At 38.7% G+C, this 15023-nt stretch overlaps 1 protein-coding gene across 7 annotated transcripts in view; it reads left to right on the top strand.

The window, feature by feature from the left end:
• LOC126295133 (zinc finger protein 708-like) overlaps positions 1–15023 on the top strand; it is a 233563-nt gene that overhangs the window by 120734 nt on the left and 97806 nt on the right. For 6 of the 7 annotated variants that reach the window (XM_049987406.1, XM_049987408.1, XM_049987409.1 and 3 more), the window contains one exon: positions 10761–14921. The exons of the other annotated variant lie outside the window; for it this stretch is intronic. In XM_049987406.1, the coding sequence (XP_049843363.1) occupies positions 10761–12171 (1411 nt within the window). In that variant the 3' untranslated portion in view covers positions 12172–14921. Of the gene's footprint in view, positions 1–10760; positions 14922–15023 lie in introns of those variants that run through there. 7 annotated transcript variants of the gene reach the window in all.

Raw genomic sequence — 15023 nt, 5'->3', positions numbered from 1 at the left:
TCTCTCTCTCTCTCTCGCGCCATCTTCCCCCCCTCTCTCTCGCCATCTCTTCCCCCCTCTCTCTCGAAAACTGTGTCTAGCAAAGGGATTTGGAAGTTTTCTAGAAAGATGTTTTTCATTGCACTGTATTGAAATTTGAGGATCATGTCAAGTATCATACAAGGCAAAATGTAGGTAGTTTTAAATTGTAAGATAGCTTTAGTAGGGGGCTACCAATCGAGAGGAATTTGGAAACCTTCAGCATACACATACAGCAAATGCAATAAAGGACTCCGATGGAGGATCCATTACTGTATTAAATATTGCTACTTCTCTGAGATTAATTCACAGCATCAGGAAAAGAAATAATCTTTTCTGTATTATTTATTTTGATCAGATGTGGCTCAAACAAAATAGTGCAATAAACATGTTACAAGCTTCAAAATGCAATCATGGCTTGCAAGTACTGTACATCAAAAGGAAACACTGTTGTGCAGATCTATGAAAAATTTAGAATCTAAAAAAAATTATATATATAGTTTAGGGCAATATGCAGACGCATGGTTCCTGTTAGCTTAAACTAAATGGCACTTCGTAATTTGTAGCTGCGTGAAGGCCCCATTCAGAAATTTCCAACGATTTCTTAAATACTTTGATTCTTTATTGTGCCATCTGGTAGTCAGACAACGTTAGTTTTTGTGGGGTTTTCAATGTAGATTTTTCTGAAAGAATCTGATAGAAAGAGACTTTGAAGTATGACCTGGTTCTTTCAATTTGACAACAGTTACTGATTTTGCTGCACAGGTAGTACAGGAAAGCAGTACGAAGAGAGAATTTATAAACTGAATATAATTTAATCAAATAAAAACTTTACCGTTTGAGAATGGTCCGTATGATCATGATGTACAGCTAGGTATACTGTATGATGTAGTTCCATGCAAGTAATGCAAAACAGTCCTCTAAAATAGTGAATTCAATTTAACAATTGTAAAGATAGCAACAGAATGGGATGAGATCTACAGGGAAACTGATGGTAATTTCAAATTTAATGTGAAAATAATTTCCCTAAGGTTACAACAAAACGTAATCATAAAAAACACTCTTAAAAGCTAAGACTTATGAAACAGATAAAAGTATGTTGTATACAGAAATTCGAAATTTATTTTACAGGCAGGAGGAGGAATGAACCAAAAACAGCCAAACCTTACAAAAACTGTCACTATATTATGAAATGTCATAATACAGTCCATAAGTGTGTGCATTACTACTCGCATTAGCACCTCTAATAATAAAATTAAAACAGTTTGGGATATTGGTAGAAAGGAAACAGGAAAATTGTATTCCTATCAAACTCAATGAAAAGTTTAACAAAAACAGAAGTAATTTTAATAACAATTTTTAAATGTTGTATAGAAAATAGAATCTAGCTCTTCATTAGAAAATACAGGGTTGTACGCTGAAGAAGCACAGATTGTTTAATTCATATTTAAGTGAAAGAATGCGGAAGGTTGAAACTAACAGTAGCAATAGTGTGCAAAAGTCAGCAGTCCTCTAACTGGGGAGGTATCAAGAATGGTGTTCCACAGTGTTCAGTTTTGTTCCCCATATTTCTCTTAATATGTATTAATGATTTGGCACTCCAATTCATGACAATGCAGATCTAACTCTTTTCCTGATGATGCAGTAATGACACCCAAGAAACATGAATTAGCTGAGGAAATAGTGAATTATGTCTTTCAGGAAATTAAGTGGTTGTCTGCAGATGGTCTCCCAATAAATTTTAAGAAAACAGTATGTACTGTTCTGTGCAGTAAATGGCGTAATACCTTTGATAAATATAGAGTTTGAACACAAATCTGCTGTTAAGTAGAACATTCGAAATTTCTGGGGGTCTGCAGTGATGAGAAATTAATTTGAAGATGCACGTCAATGAGGTGATGAAACATTTCAGTTCAGCATCTTATGCTATAAGGGTTATTGCAAATTTTGGTGACAAACATATCAGTAAATCATCTACAACGCCAATTTCCATTCACTGCTTTCATATAGCATCAAGTTTTGGGGTCCCTCATCGTTAGAACAAAAGTGTGTAATCAGAATAATAGTTGGAGAGCACCCAAGATCACCTTGTAGACACTTACTTAAGAAACTAGGTAGTCGCAGTACATTCACAATATGCACATTCAGTTCCGAAATTTGTTATTAATGACTAATCACAGTTAAAAGATAACAGCAAAGTTTGGCACAGGAAGAGATGATTTGTGCTGCCACAAAAATGTTTGGTCATTACCAGGTAGCGTTAACACACTGACAGATAGCCAACCAGTATCTACAAACAAATCAAAAGAATTTATGAATGACGACATTGTCTACTCAGTAGATGAATTTTAAATATGAAATAGTAATTGTAAAAACAAATGCATTGTGTAAAGAAACCTACAGTTAAACTCAAAAGTTCCACATTGCAAAATGTCATGTTCATGATCTGTGGAACATGTGTTAATGTAATTTAGTTTAATATCATTAAACCAGGCAAGGACTGTACATTTAATTAGACATCTAGAGTAAATGGCTCTAAAGTGTGTGTACATGGATTATGTACACTCTAGTAAACAAACCTCACCAAAAGCAGAAAGTTCCAGTCAGTGATCCCTTAATTTTTCTGTTTACCACTAATTGTTTCCATGAAAGCATGAGTGAGTGAAGGAGAGAGTGATACTGCGGGGGAAAGGATGATCAACATTCACAGTAATTTCGACTTCCTATGAATTATGACGAAGGAAATGATAACCTCACTCCTAACTTGGGCAGAAAGCCACACCAACATACGTAATTGAATTGCTCAGTCAAAACACTGGTAGCATTGATGGATATGTAGCCCTTAGCCCAGTGCTCAGTCTGTCACTTAGCAAACATACAAGCTAACAATTATTAAACTGTATGAAAAAATCGTAATTTAGTTACAAACTACAGCGTTCACACGCTTTATTCAACATGTAAACTTCACTACAGATATTGGGATTTAGGTTATGACATGTTCGATATGCCTGCCATCATTTATGATGATGTGTGTGGCACAGCCAAATAGCCAAATTCTGGAAGACCCACTGAAGTGTCAGAATAGCAATGTCGTCTATGACCAATTGAATGTCTGTTTCCAGCTCAGCAATAGTTTTGGGGTTACTGCTGTACTCCTTATCTTTAATATAGCTCCACAAAATGACTCAATCTGCTCAGATCCAGATGAGGGATTTTTCAGAATTCCAGGAATTTTTTTGTTAAGTTTTTGTAATTCTGATTGCTAAAATAATTAAAAAAATTGTTTAGCCCGCCATTGCAGATTGATACTGCACCAATAAAACATAAGTGGGACTATCACTAAAATAAATGTTTTGTAGCAAAGAAAATGTGGCATTAAAAACAACAAAAGAGTGGAACACACAGGCATCTGCTGACAACAATGTTAAATATTCTGCAATACTTTCTAACAACAAACTGCTTTCAGTGTGTCTCATTCCTGAGCTCATTTTGATGAGAGACATCACTACTCGTTACATTTCTAACAGGATGTGGTGAAATAATGTGAATGTTGGTTTCAGAAGTGTTTCTTTCAAAGTAAATTTCCTTTTATGCAAGATGATAATGCGTGTCAGAATATGTGATGAATTTCTTAAATCACGGAGCATTATATTCTCATTCAAGACGTAACGTTGAGGATCAGCCATTTATGCCATAATTTTAAATATTGGTGGCACACTTGCGTTTCATATATCTTGAAAAAGTAATACATACACGAATGACCAAGTTTAAAGTTTACTCGATTGCAGATTATGCAATAATGCTGGAAAAAACTATGGTTGCCTTTCAAAAACGAGAGCGAAGAAAGTTCTTGAGTGATTGCACATGTAACTGGCTTTACTTTGGGAGAAGTCGAAGTTCTCTACAGAACATGTATTAAACGGCGTAACCCACAAAGTGTCCGGTGCACATCAGCGAAATTTATAATCGTGCTTGTCAGAAATATTAAGCTGCTGCAGTTTAAGGTGGTGGTCGTAGGGTCCTGCCTAACCACGCTATCAGAAAAACAGCAAAAACGCAACCTCTGTCGCGCCCCCCTCTGTCGCGCCCCCCTCTGTCGCGCCCCCCTCTGTCGCGCCCCCCTCTGTCGCGCCCCCCTCTGTCGCGCCCCCCTCTGTCGCGCCCCCCTCTGTCGCGCCCCCCTCTGTCGCGCCCCCCTCTGTCGCGCCCCCCTCTGTCGCGCCCCCCTCTGTCGCGCCGCCCCCTGTCGCGCCGCCCCCTGTCGCGCCGCCCCCTGTCGCGCCGCCCCTCCCTCTCCACCTCCCCTCCGCCCTCCCCACCCCCACCTCCCCCTCTACCTCCCCTCCGCCCTCGCAAATCTTGTGTAGGGTCATCCACTGCACTCAGCTTACGTGACAGCATGGTGTGATATCGCAAGTGCCTTCATTCTCAGTCAGTGTTCCTTGGAGAAAATGACATGCCATGGACCTCTCAGCTGTACAGTGACATCTGAACTTCATTAGGACCTTGTTATGCAACGTGATCCCAGCATTTCAAGAACACAAGTGTCTGGACCATTATTTTGATGTGATATGGGGTAGCATGATATGTCAGTTGTTGAGTGAATGATTGGTTTCATGAAACCGTCAGTATCACCTGCATTATATTTTGGCATTTTAAAGATATGTGGCCTTTGAGGTCACCTGACCTAAATTCATGAGACATGTGGATGTTGGAATAAGTGAAATATTTATTGGGGATGTATCCAGATACTCCTGATCAGAAGTGTATCATATGACTGTCAATCTGATTTCTCATAATATCCTAGTAAACGTACCAGAACAACCATTATCATTGGTATGATCGTTCTCCTCTTTTCCTACTTTGATACCTCATTCCGACTGCTTATAGTGCTGGTGGCGGAAAGTGGAAATTATTTTTCCAGTGTACTCGGAGAGGACACCAGTTAATGAACGTCCTACAACATTACAGCATCCTGCAAAGTATAGAGCCCACAATGCAGCAGCCAGAACACTGATAGTGTAATTATAATCACTTAAAACGTCTCAAATCGACTTCTTATAGAAACGGGGTGCTGTTCAGACATTTTTATCTTCAGTAAATTCATAAAGAAGTTGCTCTGATGTCTTGCAGAGATACCACACTCGTCCTATGATTGCTACTCAGTTGGGGTTTTTATCAACAGCATATTTTTGTTGTTATTATTGCAGTGTAATAATTATGTTGACTGCTTTCACTGTCTTTTAGAATATGCAGTGTATGCCACGTCTCTACCCATTCAAACCAGACTGAACAGACTTAATATTCTCCATGAGTTCTGTCCACAGCTTGTGGTCTAGTAGCTGGCATTGCTGCTTTTAGATCATGCGATCCCAGGTTCGATTCCTGGCCGGGTTGGGGACTTTCTCTGCCTGGTTACTGGGTGTTGTCGTCATCGTCATTGTCGTCGTTGTCGTCATCGTCGTCGTCATCTGAGAGTAAGACAACTGTACTATGTATATTTTGGATAAATGATTTATGAAGTTCTAGATGGCAGTAATATTCATCATGATTATGTGATGGAAATTGGTGATACAAATTTAGAAGACTGCTCGGTGGTGGTGGTGGTGGTGATAACAGAGGACATAGTCATATCACCATGATTCCTGCTTTTATGGTAGGGGAAACTCTTTCAAATGGACAAATGCACAAATGCATAACCAAACAATGTTTGTGCTACACAATATAACATCGCTTTGCAGATTCCTGCCCTGTGACTTAGCGTTAATGCATTGGGTAGAAATCGAGACATTGAACAAGAAATCATGTGTACTTTTCCCTCAAGGTATGTTATAAGTTTCAACAGTGATGAAACAAAATCTTTGTGATATAAAAATGTTCAGAAGAACATACCTCCTTGGCACGATGATGTTTCTGAGATGAAAGCTTTAATAGGCTTGCTTGTATTCACAGCAGTCCCAACCCTGGCATCAAATGGATTGACAATCTTTCCTTAGTAGGTGGAACCAGATGCAATATTTTCACGGTAATGTAAGAAACGACCTGTTATGGTAGCCAAGAGCAGGATTGCGCTGCTTCCTGGATTCCGGTAGGTGTGCCAACCCTGGATCGAATCTGCCTGTCGGATTAGTGACGAAGGGCCGATGTGCCGGCTAGCCTGGATGTGGTTTTTAGGCAGTTTCCCCACATCCTGCTGGGTGAATACCGGGCTGGTCCCCACGTTCTGCCTCAGTTACTTATTTCGCAAACATTTTCAGACATTCCCACTTTCCCATGGATTACACTGGCTGCAGACAGTTGGGGTACACTAATTCTGCTGCAGGGGGGAGTGGTCGTTTTTGGGAGTCGCTACCCCATCATAATACTAGCCTATGTATGCAATGCCACTTCGCAACCACCAGCCTCGGCCGAAAGACTGAGTGAAGGTTGCTAAGTCCCATTAATCCCCCAACCTGTCTAGTTGTTGGGTAGGGGGGTTATGTAGTAATAGATAAAAAGTAAGAAACAGTTTTTGTTCATAATGGCAGCTCGTTGGTTTGAGAATCGAGAGAACAAGAGGAGGAATAAAGTTGTGGTAACAGCTATAGTGCCAAAATTTTCAATAAATGTGGTGTAAACCATCAGCAGTGTTACTGTCCAGGCTGTAGGATGTGTTGATAAAATACATGTGCACTTCCATCATCACTGCATGAATAATTTATGAATGTACCTGCTACAGAAATTGTTGTGCAGAGTAAAGATGAATGATATAACACAAGTACCCAGTACCTACACAATGCTTACATGAAGGTCTCTAAAACAATTGATAAATAATTAACATCAAAATTGATTTATTGCTGAAGTCCTCCAGAAATTCTGTTTCTTATTCTGATTTGTTTACAGTTGACAGCTATAGCATAAAATTGTGATTGTAAGTTTTATTTCTGGTACTTTGAGATTCGGAAAGGTATTTGTTTGAAACCTTACTTGCATACTTTTTGATTTTTTCTTCATTATTAATATTAAGTTACTTCACTTTCATATGTATGAAAATACATGATGCAACTAATGGAGTTCAGAAAATGTTTATAATATTTAGTGATTCAGTTGTCAACTTCTAGAATCTTACTCACACCATGATACCAGTTACGTTAAAAAAATCGTGTGATCCCAGTTAAGAGTTGACAGTCGAAATTTGCCAGAACCATGCCAAACAGAACTGTATACCCAACACAATGCAAAAAATTCAAAAGTTCGTCAGAACATACGAAAACACTGCATGTTTCAGTAGTTAGTAATATTTCATGACCAACATGATGCACATACTGGGGACCCAAAAGGCATCACAGTTTTGTTCTGTGGGAAAGGGTTTGACTGCAGGTGGAATAATGCGTCACAGATACTACAGGGGTAGATCATGCATCAGCTGTTATCACTGCCACTCAATATGTAGTGTCAGCCTGCAGTGTTTCACACTTTCGCTGTGGCTGACGCTTATAAGCGCCACAACAAGCCATGAGCAAGTGCAGCTGATGCTTATAAGCGTCTGCGCTCACTGTCGGATTACTCAGTCTAGTTGCAGCGTCCAAGCTAGCAGCAAACAGTGTAAACTTTTGTATCGTGTGGTCAGTTATCGAACGTACATTGTTCGTAATGGCGACTAATGAAAATACACCTCGACCTTCCATTGTGAAAAGGAGCATGAAAAGTGTTAAATTGACAGAGGAACAGTTACTTAGTGTACTAGACGAAAGTGATTTTCTGTGTAGTGACGATGAGGCATGCAACGGAGATTGCCATTTACAGGCTGCAGAAGAATTGCAGAGTGATGATAACATTGAAAAACTGCTTTCGAACCTGTTCCGAATCTGAAGATACGGATCACGACGATTGTGTGGAAAACGACTACGAAAAAGTGCTCGACCTGTCACACAGAGATAATCCAGTTGAGTCCTGGCATAAAGAACCACGTAATATGCAGTATCACCCATTTAGTAACGAAGAAGTTTTGCAAATTCATCCTGCTGGCAATTCTCGTATGGATTTCTTCAGATTATTGGTAACAGACGAATTGTTGCTACTTGTAGTTGACGAAACGAACGATAACGCAGTCGACATGTTTCTGAGCGAAATACAAAAGAGGGATCTAGGATCTGTAAATGGAAATCTCTAAGTATAGGCGAATTACTAGTTTTCCTGGGTGTTTCGTTACATATGGGTAACGTTAAATACCCGCGATTACAAGGCTATAGGAAGAAAGAACCGCTGTTTGAGAATAGGGGAATATTGGTGAGTAAAAGCAGAGACCAGTATTTGGTCATATTACGCTCTCTGCATTTTGCAAAAAAATCCACTTCCAGGAAACCAGACACCAGACAATCGTTTATATAAGATATGATCTATATTGGATTATTTTATCACGAGAATGTCTCAAATGTATTACGCAGGAAGAGATTTATCAATAGATGAATCGATGATCCTTGGGCGGGAAAGATTGTCATTTAGGCAATACATAAAAAGCGAATTTAGTAAATATGGCATTAAGATGTACATGCTCAACAAGCCAGACGGTTTCATAAATAAGTGTGCTGTATACACGGGAAGTAGTGGAGATACTGGGGGAAAAGGTCACACTGGAAAGGTCGTTTTGCATTTGATGGCAGAAAATCTGTATGTTGGTCATCACCTTTATTCGGACAATTATAATATGTTTTCATTTAGCTACAACTCTGTAGAACCTAAAGGCACTTTCCACAGGTACTCTAAAATTAAATAGGAAATATACCCCCAAAGACAAAGTGTCAGCAAAATTTGGGAGAGGAGAGAAAATTGCATGGTATTCTAAAGGAGCTTCCTTCCACCAATGGACTTTCCACGAAATGTGAGGAAGAAACGTCACAAATAAACACACGTTGTGCAAAAGTGGAAAGCTACTGCAGAAATGAAGCAAGTTATGAGGAAGTGGTGTAAGAAGTGTGCGGAACAAGGCAAGCGCACTGATATGCTATTAGTGTGTACAACCTGCCCACACAGACGTGGATATTGCTTGAACTGCTATATAATTTCTCATAAGTAGCAAAAGCGCGAAAATATCGGGGAAATTCCGATTATGAGAGACAGCTTTTTCTATTTCTTTTGACATTGCACAGTTCCTTTTTATGATGTGAAAGGTCAGAACTTTTTTTTCACGGGAACTCAGAAAATGAGGTTTTCCTTTTTGTTAAGTCGACTTCTTACTGCATTGTGAAGCGTTCACTTCAGTTTTCAGCGAAAGAAATAGTTGTGCTAAATTTAATAGCACTGCAGTTGAAGTGATGTGAGACACCAGAGAAGCCTCCATGTAGGGTGTGCTCCGATTACTAATTTTGTACACATCTTGGCGTCTATGATACATGTAGACAGCTAATTCTCTCATACCAGGAGCAAACATGCTACTAAATTGACGACCTCAGAGTCAATCGTAAAAAATGGGCTTTTGAAGTAATTATAATTTCAAATGAATCCGTTTTCCATTTTCCTTTTTTTCCTTCTTAATAATTTGCATTTTGAAATCCAAATTTTTCCTGAATGCTGTGAATTTGTTTGTTAGTTTGAATTGTATTTTTTGATATATTGTCAACAAATCATGAACATTTGAATGACGCCTGTGACACCTACAGATGTCAGACAGCAAACAGACTTTGAAACATGACCACAGTACAGTCAAAGCTTACTTGAAGTAATGCATCTAAGGTGTCATCATTAAGTTGGTATAGAATATGAACCTACAGATCTTACAAGTTCTTGACGTCAGCCTACATCTGAGGTGTGCTTAGGAGCGTCCGCTCCGAGCAGTACCTGCCGTTTCAGAGCATTACCAGCCAGTACTGCTGGGCTGCACTGTTAAGTTGTGCGCCTGCACCGATGCCGGTGCGAAAGTGTTAATGGGTGATGATGTGGCTATTTTCATGTGTGTCCTTTAGTCATTGGTGTTCTTCAATGCCAGGTGACCAGAAATTGGGAAGATATAAAAATTTTCAAAAAGGATCACTGCAAATATACTGGAAAAATTAAAACCATTTCCATCTTTTCACACAGTATTTCCATTTGTGCAAGGTCTCATATAAGTTGCAATGTCGAAAACAGTCTTAGATTAAAACCATCTGCAAGTGTGTCATTCACATTCATTCATCAGTATGCAATTTTTCCCCTTGATGGCTGTGACATTGATTCTTCTTCATGAGCAGTCATCACCCACCTGTTTAACATCCATACTAGATACCTAGTCAAAATATTGATGCTTGCACTACTTCATGACTCATGAATCAAACAGAAAAATTGTTTACAAGGTGAAATAAATTTATCATTTCCAAAGGTGAAAGTGTTGGCAAAACAAAGAGTAGGAAGGCACTTACAGAACTAAGATAATGGAAGGGGAAAATTTAGAAATTATTGGTGTACACTATTAACTTGTAGCACTGTATCTTAAAAAGATTGTAACACGTGAAAGTGAACTATTTTAATTCTCATCTAAAAATCCCTAGGCATATCAGCAGTGACAGAGATGAATCATTATTGAATTTCATCTGGTTATTTTCGTTTTAAACCACGTTTACCTCACCTGCCCTTTACTTATAGTGGAATATTATAATTCTAAATCACTAAGTGTTACTAAAGATGTCTTGTGCACTTTTAAAACTTCTGGCCTATAGTACTGGATTTATGGTCACTCAAATATTGTTTCTTTGTTGAATACATATAACATTCACCTCTTTACCCTTCAGGTTGACTCAGAGCACTGGTGGTAGCTGTGGCATAACATGTGAAGAAACTTGTAACCATAGACTGGTCCAGGATGAGTTGGTGATAGACATGGAGAAGTCAACTCACGAGTTTGGTACTTATCCAGAATATGTGACTGTTGATAACGAATGCTCAGTTGCCTCCCGATATGACTGTAATACAAGGGAAAATGAATTACGTGTATATAGCTGTAATTTCTGCCAACAGACCTTTCCTTCAAAATATAGGCTAATAATGCATGTGTTTATGCACACTGATGGCATGCAACCACCTTTGTATATTTGTAAGTGGTGTGGTGATGTATTTCACAGTAATGTTAGCTTGAAAAAACATTTGGGAATGAGTGAGAATTATCAAGTTTTAACTGTTGCCAATCATGAAAATTATGGCTGTAGTGATGAGCATCAAAGCAGTATTTTCTTGGATAGTGAGCTAGAAGATTCTGTCACAAAACACAATGAGCTGAATTCATACAAGGAAGCATGGAAAGCTGCAAACAAGTCCTCTAATGACATATGTTATACACATGTGACAAATGATACTGAAAAAGAAACAAATCATTGTGGAACTTTATCTACAACTGTTACTGTAAGTTCCCAGGGTGATCTACTTACCACAAACAGAACCCATAAATGTGATATTTGTGGCAAATCGTTTTTCCAGTCAGGCCATCTCAAGTCACATTGTTTAATTCACACTGGAAAGAAACCTCACAAATGTGAGATTTGTGGGAAATCTTTTACTATGTTGGGCGACCTCAAGAAACATTCATTAATTCACACTGGAAAGAAACCTCACAAATGTGAGATTTGTGGAAAAGCTTTCGCTAGATTAGGGTATCTCAAGACACATGTATTAATTCACACTGGAAAGAAACCACACAAATGCGAGATTTGTGGGAAATCTTTTGCTAGGTCAGGCGATCTCAAGAGACATGCATTATTTCACACAGGAAAGAAACCTCATAAATGTGAGATTTGTGGGAAATCTTTTACTATATTAGGCGATGTCAAGAAACATTCTTTAATTCACACTGCAAAGAAACATCACAAATGTGAGATCTGTGGAAAATCTTTTGCTAGATCAGGTTATCTCAAGACTCACGAATTAATTCACACTGGAAAGAAACTTCACAAATGTGAGTTTTGTTTGAAATCGTTTGCCCAGTCAGGTCATCTCAAGACCCATTTCTTAATTCATACTGGAAAGAAACCTCACAAATGTGAGATTTGTGGGAGATGTTTTGCTTTGTCAAGCAATCTGAAGACACATACATTAATTCACACTAGAATGAAACCTCACAAATGTGAGATTTGTGGGAAGTCTTTTGCTAGGGCAGGCAGTCTTAAGACACATTGTCTTTCACACTGGAAGGAAACCTCACAAACGTGAGATTTGTGGGGAAATCCTTGCTATGTTGTGTGCTCTCAAGAGACGTGCATTAATTTACACTGGAAAGAAACTCCACGAATGCGATATTTGTGGGAAATCGTTTGCTAGGGCAGGCGATCTCAAGAAACAACATTCACACACACCAGGAAACGACATTACAAATGTGATACTTGTGGCAAATCATTTGCCACATCAGGCGATCTCAAGACACATGCATTAGAACACATTGGAAGGGGGACCTCACAAATGTTATATCTGTCACAAAATTTAACTCAGTTGGGTACTTTCAACAAATTCATTACCTCACATCAGAAAGAAACTACAAGTGAGTGTTAGTATACGCAAATAGGTTTTCCTGGTTGGTGCCCTCAAGGCCTATAAAATAATGGATGTAAGAGGGGGACAATAAATTGTAATGCCTATGAAATAACATTGAAATATGATGGAATTGTGAAAAAACGTGCAACAATGTGTACTATAGAGTAGTAACAGATAATGTGACAATATAAAAATCCATATCTGCAGTTCGAGATGTCAAGAAATTGTGTTACTAAATACTCCAGGAACATGAATCAAATGTGTATTTGTCATTGAAACTGTTGCTTTTCCTATCGATCTTGAGACAAAAAGATTGTGAATTGTGTGATAAGTCCTTACCTTCGTCAGTAATCTTAAGTACTATGCAATATTCGGTATAAGACCAAGGAAATGTGATGACTTCCTCATCCTGCTCGTTATTCCAAACAGAGTCATTATGTAGTACTTGTGACTCTGCATTTTAGGAACAGTAACAGGAAATACATATTCATGGCACTTCCTTCACTAAGGCTAGTCAATTCAACATTGGAGAAACATGACTATGGCAATTATTTTACTGAGGTATGTTTTCTCGATAGATTTGCTGTATGTGTCATTAATAGCGTGTACATTTATGTTCTGTTAGAAGTAATTCTGCATTAGAAAATGTAACAAGAAATAGTAACCTGTTTGACAGCATGTTTGTCCAAATTTGGAACACAATACCTGAAAAATTCTACATGATATGGACATATCGTTTACATGTTCCTGGATGTATGTTGCACCAGTTGTATTCCCTACATTCAGATCTTCTAAATGGTGTGGTCACGACATTAGTGTTAGTTCCCCTGCTACTCAGACCACTGTGGAGTCCTTCTGCACATGTGACGCGGACTGTTATCCTGCTCATAGATGCCTTCACCATGGGAGAGCACATGAGGTATGAAGGAATCTATGGACCTGCAATAAAGGTCACTTAGTCTGAAACTGTCATGATGCCTTCAGTTACTACCGGACATCCCAAAGGAGCCCAAGTGACTGCCCGCATAGCATAATGGTCCCCTCCTTGTGGTGCCATTCAGCTATATGACAGCATATCTGGATGTGGCAACTGACCTGGTGTCACAGGAAATGTCACCCATCCTAACAGTTGATAGATGACCTCTCTCCAACCTCAATGTTCCCTTGCCCACTGCAGTTGCAATTGAACAGTTTGGTGGATTGGTATGGAAACATACAGAGACCACATGTTGCAGAGCCCCATGTTCAACAGTCTACATTGAATTGTGGTTTCAAAAACGTGTATGGCTGCTCCAGCAGTGTTTTCCTTCATTAGATATGTCACATATTGTCACATGCCCAGCTTTACAGAGCAGGCAAGCCTCTGACCTTGATGATTTGTGATGAAGTATAGATGTATTAGATCTTTTCATACAGTGGTGGGTTTATCACCCTTCAGCCAATTTTCACAGACGTTCACAAAAATAGCATAGATCCAGCCAACCAGCTTCACTACTTTTGAGGTGCTAGTTCCCAACTGCAACGCCACTGTAACTTGCCCTTTTCTAGTCACTTATGTCATTGGATTTACATGTTCATAACCCTATAAGGTAAGGTAGGGAATGAGGAGGTTGTACACAGAATCGGAGAGGAAAGGAATATGTGGAAAACACTGATAAGGAGAAGGGACAGGATGATAGGACATCTGCTAAGACTTGAGAGAATGACTTCCATGGTGCTAGAGGGAGCTGTAGAGGGCAAAAAGTGTAGAGGAAGACAGAGATTGGAATACGTCAAGCAAATAATTGAGGACGTAGGTTGCAGGTGCTACTCTGAGATGAAGAGGTTAGCACAGGAAAGGAATTCGTGGTGGGCCGCATCAAACCAGTCAGTAGACTGATGACACACAAAAAAAAAAACATCTAATTGGTAGGACAATTCCTTGTTAATCTCCAGTCTGCTTATATACTTGTAATTTGTTTACTGCATCATGTGCATACAGTGTGGCTTTCGTTCTCCTCACGGGCAATGTTCATGACATTTTTGCTCATCTTCATGTAAATAGTTCAGATGCGAAAATGTGTAATGTAACGAAATCGTTGTGCTTGGTTACCATTATCACCAGTGCACAATAGCTATATTTTTTGTGAAAATTTTTTGTTTGACAAAGCTCTGTACATGATTCAGAGATAATGTAGATAAGTGTTATACACCAAAGTTCTTAATTATTTGTTCAGCATTTAATACTGTGTAAGTTGTACACAAAATGAAATATGTTAACGAACATTAGGTGTTAAAATTCGATTCCAGTTATTTGTATACACAAGAATAACACTTGGGAGAGCTCAGAACTTGAGTACTAAATATGACTTGTGTTATATTCAAAGATATTTCCATTGTGAATATTTTTCTTAGTTTTTGTAAATAAACATGACATTTTTAGAAATCTGTAATTATGCTTCATTTTTAATTTCAAAGCGATTGTTTTTATTTTTTAACTATTTGTTATCAGTGAAAGTGGTTTAGTATGTCACATCATATGTTTAACAACTGGA

Source organism: Schistocerca gregaria, chromosome 11 (assembly GCF_023897955.1).
Source record: "Schistocerca gregaria isolate iqSchGreg1 chromosome 11, iqSchGreg1.2, whole genome shotgun sequence".
Classification (NCBI taxonomy): domain Eukaryota; kingdom Metazoa; phylum Arthropoda; class Insecta; order Orthoptera; family Acrididae; genus Schistocerca; species Schistocerca gregaria.
The sequence above is the reverse complement of the archived record's forward strand: the minus strand, read 5'-3'. Positions and strand labels throughout refer to the sequence as shown.